At 47.1% G+C, this 25,017-nt stretch overlaps 2 protein-coding genes across 3 annotated transcripts; one reads left to right on the top strand and one right to left on the bottom strand.

Annotated features, from left to right (window-relative positions):
• Window positions 1–2,575: 2,575 nt before the first annotated feature.
• LOC147979199 (putative serine/threonine-protein kinase PBL7) lies at window positions 2,576–13,597 on the top strand. Of its 2 annotated transcripts, none has more exons than XM_087546795.1 (5): window positions 2,576–3,044; window positions 3,656–3,840; window positions 3,992–4,181; window positions 4,995–5,386; window positions 12,737–13,597. In XM_087546795.1, the coding sequence occupies exons 1-5, from the start codon at window positions 2,936–2,938 to the stop codon at window positions 13,244–13,246; spliced, it is 1,386 nt and encodes a 461-aa protein (XP_087402921.1). In that variant the 5' UTR covers window positions 2,576–2,935; the 3' UTR covers window positions 13,247–13,597. The 2 variants fall into 2 exon arrangements, with proteins under 2 accessions (XP_087402921.1, XP_087402920.1); XM_087546794.1 differs by having other exon boundaries at window positions 2,579–3,044; window positions 3,647–3,840.
• A 7,729-nt stretch (window positions 13,598–21,326) lies between these two features.
• LOC147979198 (serine/threonine-protein kinase RUNKEL-like) lies at window positions 21,327–23,979 on the bottom strand. Its single transcript, XM_087546793.1, has 2 exons — window positions 23,017–23,979; window positions 21,327–22,819 (listed from the first exon to the last, which is right to left on the bottom strand). The coding sequence occupies exons 1-2, from the start codon at window positions 23,962–23,964 to the stop codon at window positions 21,701–21,703; spliced, it is 2,067 nt and encodes a 688-aa protein (XP_087402919.1). The 5' UTR covers window positions 23,965–23,979; the 3' UTR covers window positions 21,327–21,700.
• Window positions 23,980–25,017: the final 1,038 nt, after the last annotated feature.

Genomic DNA, 25,017 nt, shown 5'->3' with positions numbered 1-25,017 from the left:
AGTACTAATTTTCATCAGATGATAATTAACAAAGTCTCATCAAATTCTTACACCGTTTAATTAATTAAAATATCACACAAATATTCATGTAAATTAAATGTTTTATGAGTTATACGAGATTTAGTTAATTTTCATCTAGATGAGAACTAGTCACACTCGTATGAAGAGACTTAAAACGGACAGATCCAGCTAATCTCGGTTATTAAATCGGGTCAATCTAACGACTTAAATTGCTTCAATGGTAAGCGCTCAATATATTTAGCATGCAATTAATTACATATCAAATATTTGATGCCATTGCTAATCACATAATTAACACGCAAATAATACCCTACTACAATGATATCTATTTGTAATTAATATGAGCTAAATTAATATTTGTCTAATATCGAGGTGCATTGCATTCGTACACATTTACTAGTTCAGAGAAATGTGTATTTTCAAGTATTGCTTCTCAATGAAACAACAATCATCGTCAAAGGGAAGACATAGTCTCGTTTATAAGAAAACAAACAAAAGTTCATAGTACATGGCTTATCACTAAACTAAAACATGGTAAGGGCCTCTTTTTGTGAATTGCAGAATTTGTAAAGCGTAAGAATAGAAAAAACAGGGGAATAGAGTGGCATGCCATTTTCAATATTGCAGGATTAGTATAAGCGTTTCAATGTGCGCATGAAAAATATAGGATTCTTCAAATGAGACTGGAGTGGAAAAAATTCACGCTGGAAACAATCCTAAGGATTAGAATATGTTGACAACACACAAGCTGGCTTAGCTAAACTGTACCTAGAACACCACCAAACGGGCAAACAGGCTACCTCAAACAGTAGGCGATCAACCATATTAAAAAGCACATATACGACATTCTTAAAGGGGTTTTTTTTTTCCTTTTGAGACGATAGGGACAACCTTTTTGTAAGTTGCTTTCAAATAAATTTGACTTTAAAAAAGGCGCCTTTTTCCTTTTGCTAGTCGTCCCCTTCCTCCCACCACCCTCTAACGCCGCTTGTTGTCGTGCGATCCTCGCTGCCCTGCCTACTCCAAGCCACTGCATATGTCCGTACATCGTTGTATGTGATCACTCCTCAAACCACGCTATCTTTTTAAGCTCCGACGAGCATTTCTTTCAGAACCACACTTGAACCAGTCAACCTTGAAACCCTCCTTCCCTCTACCAATGACGTCGTTGCTGTGTTGTCCCTGGCGTGGTTTTGTCGTCGCTTAGCGCACCGCCCCCGCCTCCACCTTGAGGTTGTGCTATTCGAAAATATATTGACACAAGTTGCAAATTCAGGCAGCTTAGGGCATCTCCAACAGCAACCTGTAACTTCCTCCCGCATCTGTCCGCGGACAGGGTTGCCAGTCCGCGGACACGGATACGGAAGGCCACCATCCAACGTTGTCCGCATACATTTAAACCCGTATTTTAATTAATCAGACAAAATTTATGCAAACCTGACGATATTCATCAAAGTTCAGATAGGACATAACATGCAACTTAAATCTAGTACAACGATGTCTCTAATTCAACTAGATTAACCGGTTGTCCAACAAGTTTTTCATCAACGGATCATATCGTCCCGCACATAATCCTCCTTTAGTTTCATCCAACAATCTGTGTACGTAAATCGCCATCCCTCTGTCCTGTGATATATCACGACTGTGTGTGCGGGCTACATATGTGTAGACCAACATTGAGTGAATGAATGATTTAAACAAGTTGAGCAAGATGAAGCAAAACTTATCATCTCCTCCTCTGCCGCGTGCAATGGCCACCTTGCCTCCAGCTGACGAACTACTTGACAAAACTTGGTGACATTGGTCTGGATAACATACTAGTGATACAGTAACGATCTCACATTGTGTTGTTGAATGATGTACATGTCGTCGCATTGTGCTTTCGTGCATGAAACGATTCATGTACTTGCTACCAAAATGTCCCCCCTCTCCTGCCTACGAAATCCGTGAATACGGCCAACCACGCATCACACTACAACTCATCCTTCATGGGCGAATAGCTCGTCATTATTCATACTCTAAAAACGACATACCGTTCGAAAATAAGCTCAATGGCCTTTGACCGAACACTTGTTGAGCGTGGTGTCTGTCATGGCGGTCGTGGACAGGGGGCGGAGTGTACCTGGATACAAACGGCTCTAGGGTGGACAGCACCGTCATAAAGACGAGCGGACACGTCGATGCTGGTTGCGGACTTCCCGCGATGCCTATGTGGCGGGCGAAGACGTACATTGACGGCGGCGGAGGTGAACGGTGCGGATGCAAAGTAAGGAGAGAAGGGACGTAGTCAAAGGAAATGGGATCGGAAGGGAGATTGGATGGGCCGTGGTGTCGGAGTCCTATGTAACTGCTGTCCGGACTCCCGCAACCCTCCTCCGTCTCCAATTTATGGAAAAAAAAACACGTCCGGATTATCCTTCAAACTGATACGGACTTAAATTGGATTGCTACCACGATCCAGATCTATGCGGGCGAGTGTTAGAGATACCCTTACAAATAGCAGACGCGGCCTTTAGACACGTACTAGTGGGGCAAAAGAGAAATAGACTGTTCCCGAAGGGGCACGAATGCAACTTGCGTCCAAATTAAATCCTTGGATTTGATGACTTGCGTCACTCACTGCTCCGTTTTTGCGCCTTCAATTTTCTATTCGTTTCGTTTGTGGGAGGAGACTTTTGCGCCTTCATCCATTTTATCCGTTCTCCCGTTTTCTTCTTTCTCCTCTTCTGCCCGACCTAAACGATTGATCAATTCCCTCTGAGAAAGAAAGCAATTGCCTAATTTTCCCGTCTGCTGAGGAAATCCGTGCTGTCCTGGCGACCTAAAGTCTCCCCCGCGGCGGCTGGGGGTTGGGGATTTGCCAAATTTCTTGATTTCAGCCCTATTGTTGGGGCTGCCGAGGCCGGATTATGAGATGGGCTTCTTGTCGTGCCTATTCCGGTGCCCCGAGGAGGAGGAGCGGGTGGTGAAGGAGCACGATGACGACGAGGACTCCGGCGGAATCGACCATGGAGTCGCCTCAGGTGATGATGCCTCCTGCCCTAGTAATCCCTCCGTGCTTTACCTACTAACCAGGCTAGAAATGTTCGTTTCTTGGTGTTGGTCGGTCTGTATCTTGTTCTCGCGGAAGGAAAAATAATCGACTCTCTTCAGCTCATGGTCCCAACAAGTTCTCTGTTGGGGATGGTTCCCAGCTGGAGGGTATTTTTGTGACGATGTGTTATACTCAGCCATCAGAAATTTCCAGTGGCGAGTCCACCTTTACTTTCTTGTGGTGTTGCAGTTCCTCTAGGCTCTAGCAGCAGTTACGTAGAATTTTTGTTTGTGAGAGAAAGAAGTTTGTTCATGAGTAGCTGCACAGCTTTACCAAGGAAACAGAAATTGAAACACGATTAGTAAAGTGGAAACCAAAATTATGAACAAGATGAACAGTAGATGATCGAAGACCATGACAAGAAAATTGAAAAGGCACAATGAAATACTTCCCGCAAAAAAAAAAACTTATGTGCTATTCTTGTTTTTCTGTTTGTCCCAGCGTCCTTTCTTTTTCAGGAGCATTAGTTTATTTAAATGTGGATGTGTATTTGTTTCTTTTGAATTGCTCATTAATAGTGGATCTCTTCAGAGTCATCAGAAAGTGCCCCACTGAAGACTGAATCCGCACATATGGAAGGAATCCAGAGAAATGGCACACATAATGAGGCGACGATCTTCACTTTGCGTGAGCTTGTTGATGCTACCAAAAACTTCAGCAAGGATTTTCAGTTGGGGCGAGGAGGATTTGGTTGTGTGTATAAAGCATATCTGAATGATGGTCAGGTTTGTATTTGGTAGTTATAAACTATACTTCTCACCAACAGTAATATAATTCTCATTGAATATCAGTTATTGGAGATGTGGAAACTATAATAATCTTGCTCATATTTTCGTATTGTATGATAATATTGTTTCAGCATTTGCTGTATGGCAGGTTGTTGCAGTCAAACAACTTGATCTAAATGGGCTTCAGGGGAACCGAGAATTCCTTGTGGAGGTTCTCATGCTCAACCTCTTGCATCACCCTAACCTTGTCAATTTGATAGGGTACTGTGTTGACGGTGATCAACGCTTGCTTGTTTATGAATATATGCCATTGGGATCACTAGAAGACCATCTACACGGTTAGTTTATGTTGGAAAATGTGCGGACTTATACTATTATCAGGATACAATCATCAGAATTCAGAAAACGTTTGTTAATTTCTAGTAATGAGAGCATATATGTAGATTGTAGGATCTTTATTTTTCTCAATGTCGGCACGTTTTAGTTTGTGATACTTATCATATCTGGGTGCTTTGAACATGGTGAAAAGTTGTTCTAACTTGTGAGAAATGCTATTAGCTAACTATCAGTTCTTGTCAGTTGATTTAATTAAGTATTTATTTCTTTACGTTTGTGGGGGGGAGGGTATTTTTGGCATCATATTCTTTGTTCAGTAGGTCCCAATTAAATCTGATCTAGGTTGTTCCTGTTTCCATTGCTTGCTATATTTGACCAAAAGCTTAAGCTAGAATGGGATGCTCTGATGACCTATCAAATAATGAGCCTAGCTATCTAATAATCTAGTGATGGGATTACCCTAAACAAGAATCCATCGAGGGGGTAATATTTCAGTGATGGATTGGTCACCCTTGAGAAAACTCAGATTTTAATCATAATCACTTTGTTGAATAGATAATTTTTCTTAAACAGTGGATCTTTTATCGAACTTCGTGTTCCTTTCTAGTATTATTATATCACATGCGTCAGTAAGAAGTGAAGAACTAACATGCTCCTTGACATGTCACTGACCTTGAAACCTTAAGATATTTTCTGTGATAATTTACCATTTTATTACTTTCATTTATTAGAGTTACACATGAATGTGCTCTGTACTGTTATGCTGTTGTTTACTGGATACCCCCATTAATAAATTACTGTGATGCTTTAAACAGACCTTCCACCCAATAAAGAACCTCTAGATTGGACAACACGGATGAAGATAGCTGCTGGCGCAGCTGCTGGTTTGGAATACCTACATGATAAGGCAAATCCACCAGTTATTTACCGAGATATTAAGCCATCAAACATTCTTCTTTCTGAAGGGTATCATGCGAAGTTGTCCGACTTTGGACTTGCTAAACTTGGTCCTGTGGGTGATAAGACTCATGTGACAACCCGTGTCATGGGGACTTATGGCTATTGTGCTCCTGAGTACGCCGCGACTGGACAGCTAACGGTTAAGTCTGACATCTATAGTTTTGGTGTGGTGTTCCTCGAGCTAATTACAGGACGAAGGGCACTCGATAGCAATCGGCCTCGTGAGGAACAGGACTTGGTCTCATGGGTAGGTTTTGACAATCTCACGGTGCAGCTAACTGGTCCAATAATCATGATTTTATAATAAAAAAACAAAAATGGATACATGTCTAGAGAAGTATGAAAAGGCTATATAAAGCTTAATAGGCATGCATTGTTATTTCACTCTGATTACGTTCCTTATAATAACAGTGCATGCGTTTGATACTGGAAAAAAACCGGTTATGTGGAATGTGGCGGTTGAACTGATGAATATAATAACAGTGCATTCGTTTGATACTGGAAAACTGTACAACTTTTATGGGTATGGAGTGTGGTCTTTTCCGGGAACTAGTATTAGTCTGTTGCTAACTATCTGCCTAGTTGTATACATCTTTTTTTTTTGAAGGACCAGCGAAGGCTGGTGTTTCATTGAACATAAGCAGGGAGCAGATGAAAAAGCGATAAAGGTGGAGATCCGAAGATCAAGGAGACTAAGTAAGAAGAAGATCAGAGAAAAACAAAAAGTGCCAGCAGGCACAGGCCGCTAGCCTACTCTCCCGGCGGGTCCCCGAAGGGGCTCTGAATTGACTTGATGCCGGCTTGTTGCCAGAGGCTTAGCCCTCTCCTGATCTCGTTGAGGATGTCTTCCACCTTGGCCTCTTTTGCCCAAAAAATACAGTGATTCCTCTCTTGCCAGATCTGCCATAGGGCAAGCAATGCAAGAGACTTGATCGCTTTCCTGTGAGATGGCGGCGTTGCATCTGACATAGCTCTGAACTTGTCCAGCGAGGTTATGTTGCCGATCCAGGATTCCTGGCCTAGTGTGCGGCAGCACTTCCATGTAGCAATGGCATTCCAGGTTGCCGTCGCGAGGGGGCAAAGCTAGAACAAGTGCTCGGAGCTTTCCAGGTTGCGGAGGCATAACGGACAGAAGTAGCTGTTCAGCCATCCTCGCCGCTGCAACCTATCATTGCACCAGAGCCGGTTCTGGTGGAGCAGCCAGGCGAAGATCTTCAGCTTTGCAGGCGCTCGGGTGGTCCAGATCAGCTCGCGGAACTGAGTCTGCACAGAACCCTGGAACTGGGCGCGGTAGGCTGAATGTGCAGTGTACTGTCCGGATGCTTCAATCTTCCAAGCGATCTGGTCTTGGCTGGCTTCCTGAAGGTGGTACGATTGCAGCCGACGGTGCAAATTGAGCACCTCCTGTGCTATAGAACCAGTGTCGCCGTGCGCCAGGTTAGAAACCTAGCGGTCTTCGAGTAGGGCCTGCGCCACCGATCTGTTCTTTCTTCTGGAGTGTTTGAAGAGGTTGGGGTGGAGGAGCTTCAGCGGAGACGCATCGATCCAAGCCGAGTGCCAGAAGCTAGCCATCTTGCCATTGCCAATGGGCGCACTAAAAAGGGCGTGATCGGAGGCATCGCATGGCAGCTCTGTTCCTGCCCATGGGCGCTCTGGGCTTTTCCAGGCGTGCCAGAGCCAGCGAAGGCGGAGAGCACGGTTGAACTTGTACAGGTCGAGGATGCCAAGGCCACCGTGCTCGATCGGGGAGCAGACCCGCGCCCAATTCACTTTGCAGCTGCCACCGATGAGCTCTTGATCGTGGCCCCAAAGGAAGCGACGTCTGCATTTGTCTATTTCTTTCAGCAGCTTCACTGGGATTTTGAGGGCTGTGAGGGCAAACGTTGGCATGGCGGTGAGGACGCATCTGACGAGGACCCTGCGCCCGGCCATGGAGAGCATTTTCCCTTTCCAGCCCGCTAATCTAGCCCGCATTCTATCCAAGATGAACTGAAGATGTACTAGCCTAAGCCGGCCAGTTGTGAGTGGAAGCCCCAGGTATCTGATCGGGAATTGCGCGATAGGTCCCCCAAAAGACTGAAGCACCGTGCTGAGGTCGATGTCGTGGCAGCAAGTCGGAGTTGTCGTGGACTTGGCGTTGTTTATCTTCAGGCCCGTAGCGTCGCCGAAGCTCTCAAGCATATCCATGAGGTAGTCGATCTCTTCTCTACTGGGGTTTGCAAAGATGATGGCGTCGTCCGCATATAAGCTAACCCTAAACTTGATCTCCCTGCCTGGCACCAGCGTAATGTGGAGCTCTTCTTCAGCCGCTTTAAGAAGGCAATGGATGGGATCGACCGCAAGGATGAACAGAAGCGGTGACAGGGGGTCGCCCTGCCGTAGGCCACGCCGATGCATGATGGTTTGGCCGGGGACGCCATTGAGGAAGGCCGACGATGAGGTGGCGAGCAGCATGGTGATCCAGTCCCGCCATCTCGCACTAAAACCTAGGTTCACCAAGAGCTCGAGCAGATATTCCCACGAAACATTATCGAAGGCCCTGGAGATGTCTAACTTAAGAAGAACAACCGACGTCTTTTTCCGGTGCAGAGCTTTAACACAATTTTGGACGTAGACGAAACTGTCATGTAGGCATCTTGTTTTCAGAAAAGCTGTCTGGCCGGCGATATGATGCGTTGGACGGTCGGGGCGAGCCTGATCGAGAGCACTTTGGAGACTAGCTTGGCGATGGAGTGTATCAGGCTAATCGGCCGGTAATCGTTGATGCCGTTCACGCCGTCTTTCTTGGGGATTAGGGCTATGATTGCTGAATTTAGCAACCCAAAATTGCTACCCGCCAGGTTGTAGAATTGGTTGAAGGCCTGCATGACATCTTCTTTGATCATCTGCCAGAACGATCGGAAGAATGTGCCGTTGAAGCCGTCCGGCCCGGGGGACTTCTCTGCCGGAGATGCCTGAATCGCCGCCCACACCTCTTCTTCAGAAAAAGGGTTATCCAGCCCACCACCTTGGATTGTGGGCATGTGAAGTTGTCCCCAGTTTATCGTAGACGATCGCTGCTGTGTAGCCCCAAGGATGCTGTCAGAATGGTTGTGAATTGCTGCTTCTTTGTCGCTGTGTGCCGTAGCTACTGTATCGTAGACCTTCAGAGAGTGTATGAAGTTGTTTCTCTTCCGCGAGCAGATTTTTGCCATGAAGAACTTTGTTGGGGCGTCGCCGGAGCGCAGCCAGGTGAGCCTGGAGGCCTGCCTCTTCCTGCATCTTCGATCGCTGCCAGCCCCAGCAATCTGAGCTTGAGGCTCCTGCGCAGGTCGTGTTCGGCCGGCGAAAGTTGGCGCCGTTCCTGGCCCTCGTCGAGGCGCAAGATGACCTCGCAGGCCATATGGAATTGCGGCCTTGCATCACCGAAGAGGCCCTGGCTCCAGATGCGTAGGTCTTTGGCCGTACGGGCAAGCTTGACGTGGAGGCGGGTGAATGCGCAGGAGGCAGCCACCGGCCGTGCCCAGGCCGCGGTCACCGTGTCCGCAAAGCGCGGGAAGCGCGGCCAGAAGGACTCGAACTTGAAGCACCTGCGCCGGCGGGGCCCCGCCGCATCGGACAGCACCAGCGGGCAATGGTCGGAGCAGGCAGTGGAGGCGGCCATGAGCATGGTCAGGGGAAAAAGGGTTTCCCATGGCACGTTGCAGAAGAATTTATCGATGCCCACTAGGATTGGGTTGTCGCGCTCGTTGCTCCAGGTGTACTTGCGGTTGCTGCATTTGAGCTGACGAAGACCCGCTCTATCAATAGCCGTCCTGAAACGGCCCATTAGCCTCCTATTGAGGTTGAGGTTGTTCTTCTCCCTTGCCTCGTAGATTTGGTTGAAATCACCGCAAATAATCCAAGGTTCAGACATGGGCGGGGCCGTGCTCGAGATCTCAGCGAGAAAAGCCTCTTTGCTCGCGTCGTCGTTCGGTCCGTAGACCGTGGTTAGCCAGAAGGATGTGTGGCATCTAGCTACGGTGACCCTGATCGTGACTGCAAATTGGCCGACAGCGTGGGTGACGACATCTACGAGTTCTTTGTTCCACAGGATGGCAATGCCACCGCGGGTGCCGATTGCAGGCATGACGGCGCAGCCCTGCAGCGTTTGGCCACCAATTTCGCGGACGAGGGCTGGCGACCAAACGTCTATCTTGGTCTCTTGCATGCACAGAATGGCGGCCCGGTGGGCAGCAACTACTTATCTAACCGCTTCTCTCTTCGCCGGCGAGTTCAGTCCACGTACGTTCTAGCTCATGATCGGGGGGGGGGGGGGGGTTGAAGGTCGTCATTCATCTGGACACTGATGGTTTCTCCGGCGACTACAACGACTAAAGACGAACAGGTACACCATCCAGCTCTCCGGGGGACGCCGTCGACCACCAATAGGCCCCAAATCACGATGGCGCCGGACCGGCCTCAGCCATGTACTGGTACAGGATTGAAGCAAACCTAACTCCGACCAGCCGAGTGTTGGCCGTCGCCGGAAACTAGAACTACAGCTACAACACAGGTTGGTTCCTAACATGATTAAACCATGGCCTCCTCGGCGACTCCTTCCGGCCCGTTGAGACCAGCAGTGATGCGTAGAGCGTCCTTGCCCAGCCTGGTGAGCTTGGCGATGACGGCGATATCTTCGTCGGACAGGGGCTCATCGAACCTACGCACGAGCGCCTCCGCAGCCTTCTTCGTCATCTTCTCCTTCGGGCCAAGGAGGCCCAGCCCCTGGACCAGAAGGAGCGAGCCGCGCTGCGCCACCGGCACCTTGCAGTTCTGGGCCGCCTGACGCGCGCTCTGACGCGACGGGGGAACTGACGTAGCACAGACCTTGGGTGGAGCAGAGCTTCGCTTGGACGGTGGCAGGCCGAGCAGGGGGGCCGGCTTGTCGCAGAAGAGGCGTCGTGGGGCGGCAGAGGATTCTGCAATCTCCAGGTGTTGAACTTGCTGCGTCACCTCTCCCAGCTGGACGGCAACCGTGGCCACGGCCGTCGGTGCCTGGCAGCTGAGGAGAGCCGGGTTGTGGCACGCTCCAGAGAGCGTGGGGCTGAATGCGTTCGGCATCTCCACCGCCTCCATGCCCCTCCTCTTGCTTGCACCCTCGTCGAAGTCAAGGGGCACGGCCGTCGACGCCGCGATCATCTCGTCGAGCTGGGCCGCGACGACGTCTCCGGAGAGCAGGGGGGCGGGGATGGCCTTGTCAGTCGTGGCGAAAAACCCGTCGACGCCGTCGGGGGCCGGCACACGTGCGGGAGGGGTAGGTGTGGGCACGTGCAGCTGACTTGCCAGCCGCTGGCTGCCGCTCTTCTTCTTGCTTGGGTACGCCTTGCCGGACGATCGGTCGCGGCCACCATGTTGGCCGCGGTTTCTTGAGCTTCCAGAGCGGCGGGGGGGAGGGGAGCGGCTGCGCTGGCGCACCCTGCTGGTGGCCCCGTCCACTCCTGACGAGGCGTTGGAGCCGCGCCCGCGCCCAAGCAGCGTATCCTTCCAGGAGCGCCGCCCCTCGTCCCCTCATCGTCGCGGCGGGGGCCGCCACGAGGCAGGCCGCGGCAGCCCGTGTTCACCATCGGCGCGCGCTGCAGACGGCGGTGGCGCTCCTCCATCTGGCTGTCCTCCACATGCATGACCCAAGTGCCCGAGTAGGTGCGCGGCACGCTGTCGTCGTGGTCGGAGTCGGAGGAGGGCAGGCCGCTCTGAGCTGAGTGGGATGAGCGCGGAGAGCGGGGGGACCAGTCTTCCACCCTGTCGACATGGATGAGGAGGTCGTAGCGCTCGGCACCGGGCGGTAGGGCGACACGCCGATCGGGCGGCGAGTGGCCCTCCATCTCTTCGACACGGCCGGCGCCCTGAGGGAGCTTCCAGTAGGTGTGCCGGGTGGGGATGAACGCCATGTCCCAGACCCACACCCAGCAAGCGAAGGTTTTGGTGTGGTCGCGCTCCAGCGTGCGGCTGTCGAGCCGGTCGATGCGCACCTTGTGGCCGAACACCTCGTGGACACCCTCCAGGGTCCAGCACTGTTGAGGCAGGTGCTCGATGATGCAGCGGACATGGAGGTTGAAGATGCCGTGGCCAGCGTGGTCGTTTTCACCCCAGGGCGCGATGTTGAAGTTGACGCCGTCGACGCGCAGGGTGCCGCGGCGCACCGCGTTGTCATGGTGGGCTGGCTGGGTGAAGGTGACGAAGAAATCCTCCGGGTTGTGCGCTGTCACCCGCAGGTGGTGCGGTGGGACGCACAGCTGCGCCTCAAAAGCGCGGCCCACCGCCATGGGCGAGGTGGCGCAGATTCCGTCGGCCGCGCGCAGCATGACGACGTGGCGTCGAAGGAAGAAGACGCTCTGCTCGATGGCCGGGGTGGACTCGCCGACCTTGTGGCTTGCGCGGGGGCGCCTGGCCGGGTCGACCAAGCTGAGCTCAGCCATGTCAGCAGCCGTTGGGGATGGAGGGGCCGGGGGTGGCGGGGGCGGGGTGGGGAAACGGAGGCGAGTGTGGACCGAGGAGCGAGGGGGGAGCGGACCTATCCTACTGGAGACAGGGCCGCCATGGCTGTTCCGTGGATTTTGGGGGCACTCCCTGGCAAAGTGGCCGCAGAGCTCGCAGATCACGCAGCGGAGAGGGTTGCGGCAGTCCTTTCTATGGTGGTGCTTGCTGAGGCAGCGAAAGCAGCGGCCGCGGAAGCGGCTTAAGAAAGCTCCCCAGCCACCCACCGCATTGAAGTTCGGCCGCCGGTCCGAGCGCGGAGCCGCGCTCTTCTTTGAAGGAACCGGTTGATCCAGGGCTGCCTTACGGCTTTTGCGCGAGGAGACCTCGGTCCAGTCACCGTCCATTCCGGTAGGGGAATGATCGACCGCTGGGGATGGGACGACGATGATGGATTGAAGGCGTCGGGCTGGGGGGGGGGGGCTGAGATCCGTCGGGTCTTTCGAGGTAGGCGCCTTAGAGCAGCCCCCACGCAGCAGCAGGCGCGGCGGGGCCGCCGGATCCGGCCTTGAAGACGCGCCAGGGCCCGGGATCTCTGCCGGGGATGGAGCGGGGGGCGCCGAGGAGACCCGCGGGTCAGAGCCAGGAGCGGGGCGGCCATGCGGATCCGAGGCGGAAGCAGGGCGATGGGGCGGCGCGCCCATGCTGGGCACGGGGGCGGTGGCCGCCGCGGCCAACGGCGCAGGAAGGGAGGGGTGGCTACCTACAGCGGCCTTCTACTTTCATACTTTCCTCTGGCTTTGGCTTTGGGACAAGTGGTGGATGATTGCCGACCGTATACATCTTTTTCGATGGAGAACATTAGAGGTGACCCCTACAGCATAAATAGGAGCCTAAATTCGCATCCGTAACCAAATGAGCTAGGCACACTTCCCTAGTTGTATATGCCCAGGAACTAATCATCTTACATCTCCAGGATTTTCGTCATTTTCAAACATGACACATCATTTAATTTATTTATCTAGGTCCCTGAACATCTAAAGAAATAGTTTCATTCGAAATATATATGCAGTCATAAATCGAGTGTGTTCATATATTTCCTTTGATATATTGAGCATAAGTATGCTGATGTTGATTGAATGTTCTACCAATCCATTTGCAGGCTCGTCCATTGTTCAAAGACCAAAGGAAATTTCCAAAGATGGCTGATCCTTTGTTGCGTCGCCGCTTTCCAAAGAGGGGTTTGTACCAGGCCTTGGCTATTGCAGCGATGTGTTTGCAGGAGAAGTCAAGGAATCGCCCTCTGATTAGGGAAGTTGCTGCTGCTCTCTCCTATTTGTCATCACAAACATACGATGGGAATGACGCTGCTGTTCGCCGTTACCTTGATGGCCCTTCAGCATCAAAAGTGTCAGACGATCAGGTTAACCAAGATGATGCTTTGGCTAGTCAACATGGAGCTCAAACGTCGATGCATGACCGTATGAATGACTTCGTCCCAGAAGGAAAAGAACATTGCAGGAGTGGCTCCAACCGTGGAGGACGGGGCAGGGTTGTTCTAAACGGTGTCGACAGAGACCGCGCACTTGCAGATGCGAATGTCTGGGCCGAGGCTTGGAGACGCCATGAGAAGGCAAGCAAAGTGCGTGTAACCGATGAAATCCTCGGATAGTGAGCTGAGCTCTGCTTGATGTTTTGGCATGCTGGCGATTTTGAAGAGAGCGTTGTTAGGAGAGGAGGAATAATGCGCAGCGAGGTGTGTAGTACTGCACCACCAGAGTGAGCGCTCGCAAGGTTTCACCGGTGGAGCCTGTCACTGTCACGTCCACCATCGTTTCGCTGCATACATTACACGGTCTGAATTTCACATGTAGGTATTGTTTCAGGGGCTTTGTAAATAAATGTAATAACCCCCTTAATTGATGGATCAGTGTGTACAACCCTTTTCTCAGTACATTGTTGGCTCTGGATGCAGCCAGAGTTTTGTGTCCATGTAGATGAAATGGCAACGTCTTTCAGCATATACATTTCGGTCCAGGTCCTATTCCTTTTCTCTTTCTGCCAGTGCCTTAACGATACCAACATCCAACTTTTAAGCCTCAGTTATGTAAACCCAAGGAAGAGTTTATATGTTGCTTTTTTTTTGATAGGAAAACATTAGGAAAGGGTCCTACTGTAAAAAAAAAGAATATCTACAATGTTATGTACAAACTACAAAGTGAAAAGAGGAAGATTTCAGGAAGTGATGTGTCCAGGATTTGAAAGGAAGTAAAAGCTTTGGCTTCACTCTGTGTGTAACTAGAGTGTGATCCTCTTTGAGGTTTCTCTGGCAAGTAGCAACACTTGGATTCTCATGATTAAAAATCAATGTCCAATAGCGCAAAAATGATGATCTCAATAGTTCTATTTCATGAATGAAAGAAATTCCTCTGAGCTTACTGTGGGCAATAATCTGCCAGCAGTCTTGAGAAAATTCACAATCCCAGAATAGGTGCAGCTGTGCTTCCTCCACTTGAACATTACAGAGAACACATGTTTATGCAGGCAGGTGAAAAGACTTCCTTTGAAGAAGATTTCTGGTGTCCAAGCTTTCCTGGAGCAGCAGCCAGGAGAAAATTTTGTGGTTGAGCTGGCAAGCACTCTTCCATACCCAGTGACAAGGAAGATGAGCAAGGGTACCCTCAATCAGCACATTGGACATAAGCTTGGGCTGGAAAAATTCTGCAAAATCCCCTGCCTGAAGAACTTGGCCAGGGTGGTACATAGCTCAGGGAATTGCTGCTGGAAAAGGCCAGATTAAATTGAATTGAATGGGGCCAGCCAGTATTGTAATGGGTGCTCCAATATGAACTTGACCCATGGCAGATCAAAGTGGTAGTACAACTTGTGAAGGTTTTTGAGCGGCAGAGCCTTGTTGTGTGATGCAATATTTCACAGGGCAAGAATTTATATGCGAGACAGTTTCATTTTGTGAGGGTCCCAGACTCCCAGTCACAGGAATTTATACGAGAGGAAGTTGTATTTTTATGCGAGAAAGTGATCAAACATATACTGTATTACACATTTCAAATCCCAAAACAGGATAGTAATACGACAGACATCGTCAAAACCACTACCAAGTCCAAATCTCTCGTTAACACAACCGGTGACAGTCCATGGTGGTTACAGGTAGTGATCTAAACGCTCTTATACTTCTTTACAGAGGGGATCGATACGTTTCTTCTAAAAAGAAAGAAATCACACAACTGCACTACAGTACTGAAAAGCACGGCCAGAAGGATTAAACCGAGCAGAGTGTAGCTTCCAGATCAGGAAAACATGACAAGACTTCAAATCACGACGTAGCTCACGTTATCTGCAACTGCAAACTTTATACTACCAAAGAAAATTAAGAAAAGGGTCGATCTTTGACGATGGGAGTCAGCCGTAGAAGCAGGCGACGGCGCGGCGGCGGGGCGGTGGCTGCAGGGCGGCGAGTATTAGCCCCACCACGACGACGGCGACGACGATGAGCACCATGACGATGTCCTCGTCCAGCGAGAGCAGGCATACCTTCTTCCCCATGGCCGCGCGTGTCTGGTGCAACTGGGCGGTGGCTTCTTTTCTCCACTGAGAGGAACCAATCCAAGAGGAGGGGTATAAAAGGGGGCATGTCGTAACAAAAATATGTGACGTGTGTACAGTAGACATTTCTGAAAGAAAAGGAAAACTACGTACAGTGGGGTGGCTATGTCGGTCAACTGCGGGTTCGTTTCTTTAGTCAATTGGAACCCGTTCAACCGTCTAGTAGACGAACCACCACCACCACACCAATTGGGAGTATTTGGTAAGTAAAGGTATTTTTCCAGGACCATCTTTATTATTCTGGACCATCATCTCTCGTCCTGGAATGACTCCGTCTACCCTCGTTTCTTTTCGTGATTTAGATTAGATGGATGATGTACACATACGTACATCATCGTTTATGCGAACACACGAGGCGTAGTCGCTACACTAAAATTTGAGTACGGCGACATCGTCTCCGACCCTCCGCCCTGCCGACCAGCACAACGCTAGGCCTGGCCATGGCGCCTGGGCTGGGTCAGCGAGTGGAGGGTCCATGCAGGTGCCATCTCCGCCTAGCGAGCCCTTCGCCCTACGCGCGGACGAACAAAAACAATCATTTACATGTTTATCAGAAAGGTTTGTATTACACTAGTAGTGCAAAGTAACATGTAAGTAGTATCATATATGACTTCATTTATTAATTTGTAGATTTATTTTTGTTGAAAAGTGTTACATCATGGTAACATAACCATCATCTTTTTCTTCGTCTTATCTATAATACATAAATAGTTGATCCCCACTACTTCTAATTCTTTCAACATGCAAACCATCCATCTCATCAAGTGTGCCACGTCAGCATCCACTAACAATATTTTTTAGCCCCTACAAACCTTATTTCATTATCACTAATTCTCTCAATATGCAAGCATCCCACTTCACCATACACTAACATTTTTTCCAGCCCACGCAAACCATTATAATATATTTATTTTTGTCACTGGACATATGTGGTAGATTAGATAATTATTTAATTTATTTACTTCCTAAAGGTTGTGAAATGCCATGATTTACACAGAATGCAAGTACGGAATATTTATATGTTAAATTTAGAGCTTTTGAAATATATGTCATATGTAACTAATCTTTATATATTCCCGCGGCAACGCGCGGGGAAATTAACTAGTTTTTCTAAGTAGCTACAACCTATTACCCGTTTCCTTTTTAGCCACGCAACCATGTCACATAAACAACTTATGCATGCAAGCCATAAATTACATTTGCATTAGACTATGCATGCAATGCTGCCACATCATCAATTCATGCATGTTAGTCATAAGTTTATTTTTCTATTAGAGTTCATCCTTCACATTTTGTTAGCCAACATTTTTTAGCTGTATTTTTTTCTCTCTCTTTATACACTTCATATTGTTTTAAGATTATGTGATTTCCACTAGTCTTATATATTTTTATAGCAACTATTTTTGCATTATTTTAGCAAGGTTCCCACAGCAACGCGCAAGGCAGTATCTAGTTCAATACTATGTCATATCACTAATATGCCTTGGTTGGATCCGGTGACGGACACACTTGAGTGTCGCTCCCTTTCTGAAGGCATTGTTGTTGAAGAACCTCATCGTCTGTGTGATAGCATATACCTGGCACGGGTCTTATACCCAGCACTGCTACTATCGCCTGGCCCGGGGGGTAGCGTGGGGCACACTTAGTAGTAACGCCGGGTTTCACAAGCCGCGCTACTACTATTCTCTACCTGTAGGTCAGTGTCTGACCCCGCACTAGTACTAAGTACTAACTAATAGCAACACAGGTCCCTTAGCCCGCGCCACTATTAAGCGCATGCCTATAGGGTTTTCTTTAGTAGTGTCATGAGATGGTTGGTGTGGATATGGTCATTATTGTAGTTTTTCCAATTGTGGATCTAATTGCTTTATTTTTTTTCCTCACATACGCATAACTTTGGTCTTATGTGACTTTGTTATTTGCCAACACTTCTATGCTCCCATGATACCAATTCAAAAAATTCAAATTTAAACGTGTCAAAAATTCCGAAAAAATCATAGATGTTCTCAACATATGTGTCTACAAGCCCTAAAAAAATTCAGATCCAAATTCGATATACACATTGAGAAACAAAAAAGACAAATCTGTTGGGAATAATGTATTTTTACACTATTCATGTTTTGTCTTTATTGACACTATTCATGCTGAATTTGTCTTTTTTGTTTCTCATTGCACAATTTGAATTTGGATCTGAATTTTTTAGGGCTTGTAGACACGTATGTTGGGAACATCTATGATTTTTTTGGAATTTTTTGACACGCTTAAATTTGATTTTTTTTAAATTGGTATCATGGGAGCATATAAGTGTTGGTATCATGTGATATTCTCCCGTGTTTTATGTGTGTGTGTTAGTATTGGTTGTGTACATCCTATTATGAAGAGACAAAGTGTGTGTTCGTGTTTGTATTCTCGCCCCCCGGCTTGTATTCTTATTGACACCATGCAATAAAACTTGAGGGTTGTTCCAAAAAAGAAAATAATAGATGTGGATTGCGGCAGGCCGACCCTTGTCGGCAATGCTATTCATCTTGGTCATGGAAGTTTTGCATCGCATATTGGCTCACACTTCCATGTGGGGTTGTTGGCCTGTTGGATAAGTTGAGCTTGTGCCAAAGACTATCGATCTTTGCGGATGATGTCATGGTGTTTCTCAATCTGTAGGAGCTAGACCTAGACGTGAAGGTATTTTTGGCAATCCTGGTGGATTTAGACATAGTTTCCGGGATGAGGAAGAACCATGATAAGTGCACGGTGATGCCGGTCAAAACCTCAGATGATATTATGGCGCTCGTCTCGGCAAGCCTTGGCTGCACAGTGGAATAGTTCGTATCCGCAGGCTGGGTGTTTTGTTCTCTTTTTTTTGCGGGGTTATTCTTTGTTTTTTAACATGTGATATGCAAGTTTGTACTCTCTCCGTCCCATAATATAAGAACATTTTTGACACTAATATAATGTAAAAAACGTTTTTATATTTTGGGACGGAGGGAGTATGTATTTTCAGAAGAAGAAGAAATGTCGAAAATTCCTTGGGTAAGATAACGACATGCACCTGCTGAGTCGTCGTCTCGTGCCCAAAGACAAAAATAAAAGGAGCCGTCCTCTATCTCTTCCTTTTAGGAAAAACACATTCCCTCTTTAATTCTGTGAACGAGAGCTATAGGCAAGTCGTGTGGGGGTTTGCAAGTCGCAACGAAGATATCTAAATGCATTGGAGGTCGTTTTTGAAATGCAGTTTCTCAAGGGAGCCAAATCAATATTGTTAGATTCATTATAGCATGTCCAATGCAAAGCGCCGCTTAAAATATAGAAGTAAATAATATTTTAATCTGGTGGCTTTGTTAGCGCCTCACGTTCCAACGCAAAGAACGATCTGATGGGCGTTTGTGCAGATTTTTCCTTTTATTGGTACGTTGAATCTTCCGCTGGCGCCCGCCGACTCAGTAGGCATCGATGCCAGATAAAATCCTAGGATGAATTAGGATATGACCGTAACGGCTGGGGAATCAATCCTGGCGTCCGGGGCTAGCGCCCGCGTTGGAGATGCCCTTATAAATGTGGTTTCATAGTATCTATATTTGGTATTATAGATGTTAATATTTTTCAATATAAATTTAATCAAACTTTATCTTGTCATAAATCTAATACGCTGAGTAAAAAGAACCGGAGGGAGTACATGTTTCTTAGAAAGGCTCATGTCTCATGTAATATATAACACTAGTTTATGTTACTATCTTTATAGTGCAAAGTAACATATAGGTAGTGTCATATACTCCCTCCTTCTATCTATATAGGGCCTAATGTATTTTTTAAGACCGTCTTTGACTATTGATAAAATTAATAGTACATGACATGCATAATATGAAAATTATATCATTGAAAGCTTCTTTCACATACGAATTTGACTGTATGCTTTGTGTAAGTTGCATGTCATATATTATTGCTATAACATTTGATCAAAGTTAGTTTTGAAAAACGTATTAGGCCCTATATAGATGGAAGGAGGGAGTATGATTTTATTTATTAGCTCGTAGACTCATTTTTTGTTAGGAAGCGTTATATGATGATAACATAGTCATCAGCTCTTTCTCCATCTTCTTTTTCTAAATAGCTACAACCCACTACCTATTTTTTCTAGCCATGCAACCATGTCACATAAGCAACTTATGCATGTGAGCCATAAATTACGTTTGCATTAAATTCTATGCATGCAATGCTGTCACATCATCAATTCATGCATGTTAGTCATAAATTTAATTTTTTATTAGAGTTCATCCTTCCCATTTTGTTAAAAATGACTTTTCTTTGCTACAATATACGCTTCATATTGTTTTAAGCTTATGTGATTTTTGTTAGTTTTAAATGTTTATGTAGCAACTATTTTCATTATTTTAGCAAGGTTTCCACACCAACGCGCGGTGTATCATCCAGTTTAATACTATATCATGTCACTAATATGCCTTGGTTGGATCCGGTGAGAAACACACTTTCGCTCCCTTTCTAAAGGCATTGCTATTGAGGAATCTCGTCGTATGTGTGATGTCGTGAGATGATTGGTGTGGATATGCTCATTGTTATAGTTTGCCGATTGCAGATCTAATCGCTTTGATTTTTTTTCTCATCTCCGCATAACTTTGATCCCATGTGACTTTGTTATTTGCCAACGTGTTTTCGTGTGCGTGCGTTAGTGTGGATGTGTGCATCCTTATGTAGAGGCTGGGTGTGGGTTCATTGTCCAGAAGCCATTTGTGTCTTACCAACACCCCACCCCCCCCCCCCGGGGTTGTTCTAAAAAAATAGGCGTGGATTGCGGCAGGGAGACCCTTGTTAGCGATGGTATTCATCTTGGCCATGGAAATTTCGCATCGCATGTTCGCTCATGCTTTCATGTGGGGTTGTTGGACCGTTTGTTAAGCCGACCTTGTTCCGAAGACTATTTTTTCTAGAAAAGGAGGAAGACCCCCGGCCTCTGCATCTGGACGATACATGCAACTACTTTATTAACTATTCACAAAGATCTTACAAAGTAATACATCAGTACGTCTAAAGTCACCATCTTGGCAATCTGTCGCTACGGCTATCCATGTGATGAAGGAATGCCGATAGTCCGAGCTGAATACCAAACAGACCTCACACCATAGCTTAACATCTAAAGCCGGAGGCCCCAACCAAGCCACATTGTCGGGTTTGGGGTACACACCGGTCCGGCACACTCTCAGAGGCCACCGTGCCGCCGTGTTCCAAAGACTATTGATCTTCACGGATGATGTTATGGTTTTCCTCGATCTATGGGAGCTAGACGTGGAGGTATTTTTGGCAATCCTGGTGGATTTAGGCGTAGCTTCGGGGATGAGGATCAACCAACAACCATGGTAAGTGCACGGCGACGCATGTCAAAAGCTCGGATGATGATATGGCGCTCGTTCTCGGTGAGCCTTAACTGCATAGTGGATTAGTTGTATCCACACGCTCGATCATGAGCGTGCTATTGGGTGTTTTATTCTCTCCTCTAATATGTGATACGCATGCTTGTGTGTATTTTTAGAAGAAGAAAAAGAAGAAGAAGAAGAAGAAGAAGAAGAAGAAATGCCGAAATTTCCTTGGACAAGATAAGGACGTGCATCTGTTAAGTCGTCGTCTCTTCCCGGAAGACAAAAAGAAAAGGAGCCGTCCTCTATCTCTTCCTTTTAGGAAAAACGCATTCCCTCTTTAATTCTGTGAACGAGAGCTATTGCCAAGTCATTCGCAAAAAAAAAAGATTTATTGCCAAGTCGGGTGGGGTACAGGACAAACACCGTGTTCGGTAATGACTTTGATTGTTGTGATGCGTCCACATCATGTGAACCGCGTGGGATAACACCCCCGGAGAGCCGAAAGGTAATGATTACAAGAAGAGATTGACTGGCCACAAGGACGTGGTCAAAGTCTGAACTATTCGTCGCCTCTGCTCCACTATGCGCACGCAGGGGAAGCCAATGCCAACAAATGATCAATCATGGAAACTGAACTCTTTTGGCCTCATCGTGTGTTATTGCCTACCTGGGCCCGCAGCAAAACCCAACAAGAGATAAATTGCATGCTTCATTATAGACACTGAAGCAAAAGTTGCTTATACGGACTTCGTAGCGATCTGAACAATGGAAATTTCCACCACTTGCTTGGTAACAGAAATAAGACAAATGTATTGTTGTATACATGATCATGATGCGCAACTAGGGAATTACATGAAACTGAAAACCTACATGCCAACCAAAACTGGCAAGGCGAATACAGATTTGGCCAAAAGTACCATATACAGCAGCCCCATATCATCGCGGATAAAGATTACATAACATGTAACGGTGTCCTGCGCACGGACAGCACTCCCGTGCCAGACAGTAGCAACTGAGGCAATGGCCCTGCTCATACTCTTGGCGCCAGAGATACCAAGCCGAGCCAAGACCCTCCTATTAAGATCACTTATGCAATGGCAGCCAACTGACGGGTTCCTTCACCACATCTCTGCTCAACCACAGCGAGGTAGGCGCTGCAGTTCGGCACCCACACACGAAGCAGCATCAGCAAGACAGCTATCCTGTGAGCCCTTGAAAGACGACACAAGCGCTTCTACTCGCATCAGAGCTGGCACTGATATTGAGAGTATCATTCCTTGGGTTAGGTATTGCCTACAAGAGAATGCTAGGCTGTATAGCAGGCGAGTCAGCGGCAAGGGGGCGCCATGCTTCAACGAGTCCAGAAGAGCGCTCAGCTTAGGAAGATTTGTCAGCAGGCCCATTGTGGCCTCTCGAGGTGCTGCCTTGAGCAGCAACACCACGCAATCTGACGCCAAATCGCTTATCCGTGGATCTGAATTTCCAACCACCTCCAGAAATATAGCCATACTGCCACCAAGGTCGCATATGTCCATGATGCAAGATTGTTGATCAACAGCAATGCTCATGCTGAAGGCGCTATCAACAAGGAGTGCAGGTTCTTTGCTGAGGACGATACTTCTGTTGCTGCCGGTGCCACGGATAATGAAAGCTCTGCACAGTTCCAAGGTTGGTTCCAGAAAATCATCCATATCTTTGGCAGTCACAAACTCAAGTAGATTCCCTATTCTTCTGACAACCTGAAGCTGCGAAAGGATATTGGAGTCCATGTCGGGAGCAGATGCCAGAGCAAAACAAAGCTTGACATTGCTTACGTTTGCATTTGAAAGATCTCCAAGCAAGAATTCAAAGCACTGGGATACTGTCGCTTCATTCAGGATATCAGATACCTTAACACAATCATGTTCCATCAGCATTACTAGAAGTTTCTGTGCATACATAGGTATTGGATCTTCATCCTCTGCAAATGAAGGGTACATTGGGAGAAAATATTTGTGAGAGATTGTTTTCAGGTCAGCTAAACATTGTTCATCTGCAGTCAATGAAGAATCGCTGAAGATCACAATCATCACATCAGACAGTATCTTCAAACACAGGAATCTGGCATCACAATCTTTATTGCCCTTGTATAAGATGGATAAGCTTGGAAGGAATCGACTTGTGAATATTTTGTGTTCCCTAAGTATAACAGAAGGCTCCTCCGTAGCTGCCTCAAGAACCCTCAGCAATGTCATTTGGAAATCATCCCGAGCCTGGAAGTACAATAAAGTGTACACAAATTATCACAAAAGACAGGAGTTTAGTGAACACATTGCGTAATGCAAAGACTGTTAAGGCAAGACAACAATAACTCTAGGACGAGTTTATTTTAGACATTGCAGTACAAATATATAATGAATGGTCTCCGTATTTTCTCATCAGGTTGGGTCCAGATAGTTACAGGCCATACCTGAAATGGTGTCTCCAATATCTTCATAAGATTAGCCAACTGGAGCAATACTTGACTTGTCACAACTCTGTGATTGAAGGATACACTCCCAAGAAGATGAAGGATGACAGGGAACAAATGAATTGTGCTCTTTGGATGAGCACGTCCAGTTAAAGCAGTAATAGGTCCATGACGTTTGCCACCCATGACCTGCTGTATATCACTGGATACAGTGTCAAGAATGCCTGGGACCAACGAAGCAACTAACTGAACAAATGCTTCTGTACATTGATGAATGAAACCATCCTTCTCCTTTCCCAATCTATCGACTGCTGATAGTAGCTTTGCATTGCAAAAGAATTGCGGAAGCCACCTTCGACTGTTCTTGCAAAGAAGAGCAACAAATAGAAGGGCTTTCCCACGCAGAATGTCAGTTCCCTGTTCTATCAGAGAAATAAGTGCAGGGACCAACTGTTTCTCCTCAGTTAATGACAGAATATAGCGGCTCATATTTGGTATGATATGACTGTTCCCTAATGCCGAGTTCAGAAGATTCAGACTTATCTGTTGCTCACGTGGATTGCCCTTAAGGAGTGTGCATGCAATATCCTTAAATGTTAGCTTCTCCAGTATTAAATGAGTACATGACGAACTGAATCGAGCTAGGCGGCTCAAACAAGAAATTGCAATAAGCCTTGTATTCTCTTGCTTCCCAGTTGCTTTATAGATGTAGCAAAGATGACCAATTACATCTTGGGAAGCAAACCGTGATGTCCAATCTGTTCCTTGGCTACATATATTATCAATTGTCCGTAAGGCATAAAGCTGGGCTAGATCATCTTCCCCTTTACGCAAGATAGATGACACTAGTGCGATTACAGAACTAGGAACCTGCAAAGTTTGCCAAGTTAAATCACGAGAAGACAGTACTTTGAATCTGTAGCTGCAAATAAGGAAGGAGCCATTCATATGTATATCTACACTACATGACCACATACAACTAAGATATTTACATATGTTATATATCTTCATGTTCCAATACATACTCTTTTATGTACTTATAATAACTGCAAAAGCTCAACGCACACGTTCATAATAGACTTGTGCCTAGACACATGAATAAAGAAAAGAATATGTATTGGAACGTGAAGTCGATATCTACTATCTAGGCATATCCCTTCCCTCTTTAATCTAGAACATACTCCTAATGCAGCATCCACGTTAAGCCACATCACCCCTGAAATTGCAGTCGTTGGATTATATTGAGGATCAATCAAGTCTTAGATCTTAACAGTTGGGCCTGTTAGGAAATATGCAACTTGTATTCCCATGAGGCCATAGGCCGATATATATACATGTACAGGTGTGGAACATATGCAGGAAACCCCTTATACAACGGGATAAATACAAAGGGGTACATGACTTATATTATAACTCTAACACCCCCCCCCTCAAACTCATGGTGGATGAACAACACTGAGTTTGGAGAGATAAAAGCCATGTTGTGCTCTAGTCTGGGCCTTCGTCAGGAAATCCGCCAACTGTAACTCAGAAGGCACATACTGAAGAGCAATAACCTGATCCTGCACACCAGCGCGCACATAGAAAGCATCAACACCAATATGCTTGGTGAGCTCATGCTTCACAGGATCACGCGCAATGCTGATAGCACCTGTACTGTCAGATAAGAGCAGAGTCGGTGTAGTGACAGAAACACCAAAATCCTGAAGTAACCACCGTAACCAAGTCACCTCTGCCGTCAAAAGAGCCATTGCTCGCAACTCAGCCTCGGCACTCGAACGGGAAACTGCAAGCTGTTTCTTCGTCTTCCAGGCAATGAGAGAACCACCAAGAAAAACACAGTAAGCAGAAAGTGAACGGCGATCTGAAGGATCACTAGCCCACGTAGCATCCGAATAGGCCTGAAGCTGTAAAGAACTGGAGCGAGGAAAGAATAGACGGTGAGAGATCGTGCCTCGAAGATATTGGAGAACACGAAGGAGATGACTATAGTGAACCGAG

The sequence above is a fragment of the Triticum urartu genome, chromosome 3A, assembly GCF_056163025.1.
Source record: "Triticum urartu cultivar PI428250 chromosome 3A, HENAU_Tu73, whole genome shotgun sequence".
Classification (NCBI taxonomy): Eukaryota; Viridiplantae; Streptophyta; class Magnoliopsida; order Poales; family Poaceae; genus Triticum; species Triticum urartu.
This window is presented reverse-complemented; position numbering and strand designations above follow the sequence as displayed.

What these genes read in the sequence shown, in the direction of transcription:
- LOC147979198 (XM_087546793.1), bottom strand. Translation starts at nt 23,964, where the DNA reads ATGAATGGCTCCTTCCTTATTTGCAGCTACAGATTCAAAGTACTGTCT. An exon ending in TATTGGAGACACCATTTCAG is followed by an intron (nt 22,820 to 23,016) that starts GTATGGCCTGTA and finishes TTGTACTTCCAG; the next exon opens with GCTCGGGATGATTTCCAAAT.
- LOC147979199 (XM_087546794.1), top strand. Translation starts at nt 2,936, where the DNA reads ATGGGCTTCTTGTCGTGCCTATTCCGGTGCCCCGAGGAGGAGGAGCGG. An exon ending in CATATCTGAATGATGGTCAG is followed by an intron (nt 3,841 to 3,991) that starts GTTTGTATTTGG and finishes GCTGTATGGCAG; the next exon opens with GTTGTTGCAGTCAAACAACT. An exon ending in AACAGGACTTGGTCTCATGG is followed by an intron (nt 5,387 to 12,736) that starts GTAGGTTTTGAC and finishes ATCCATTTGCAG; the next exon opens with GCTCGTCCATTGTTCAAAGA.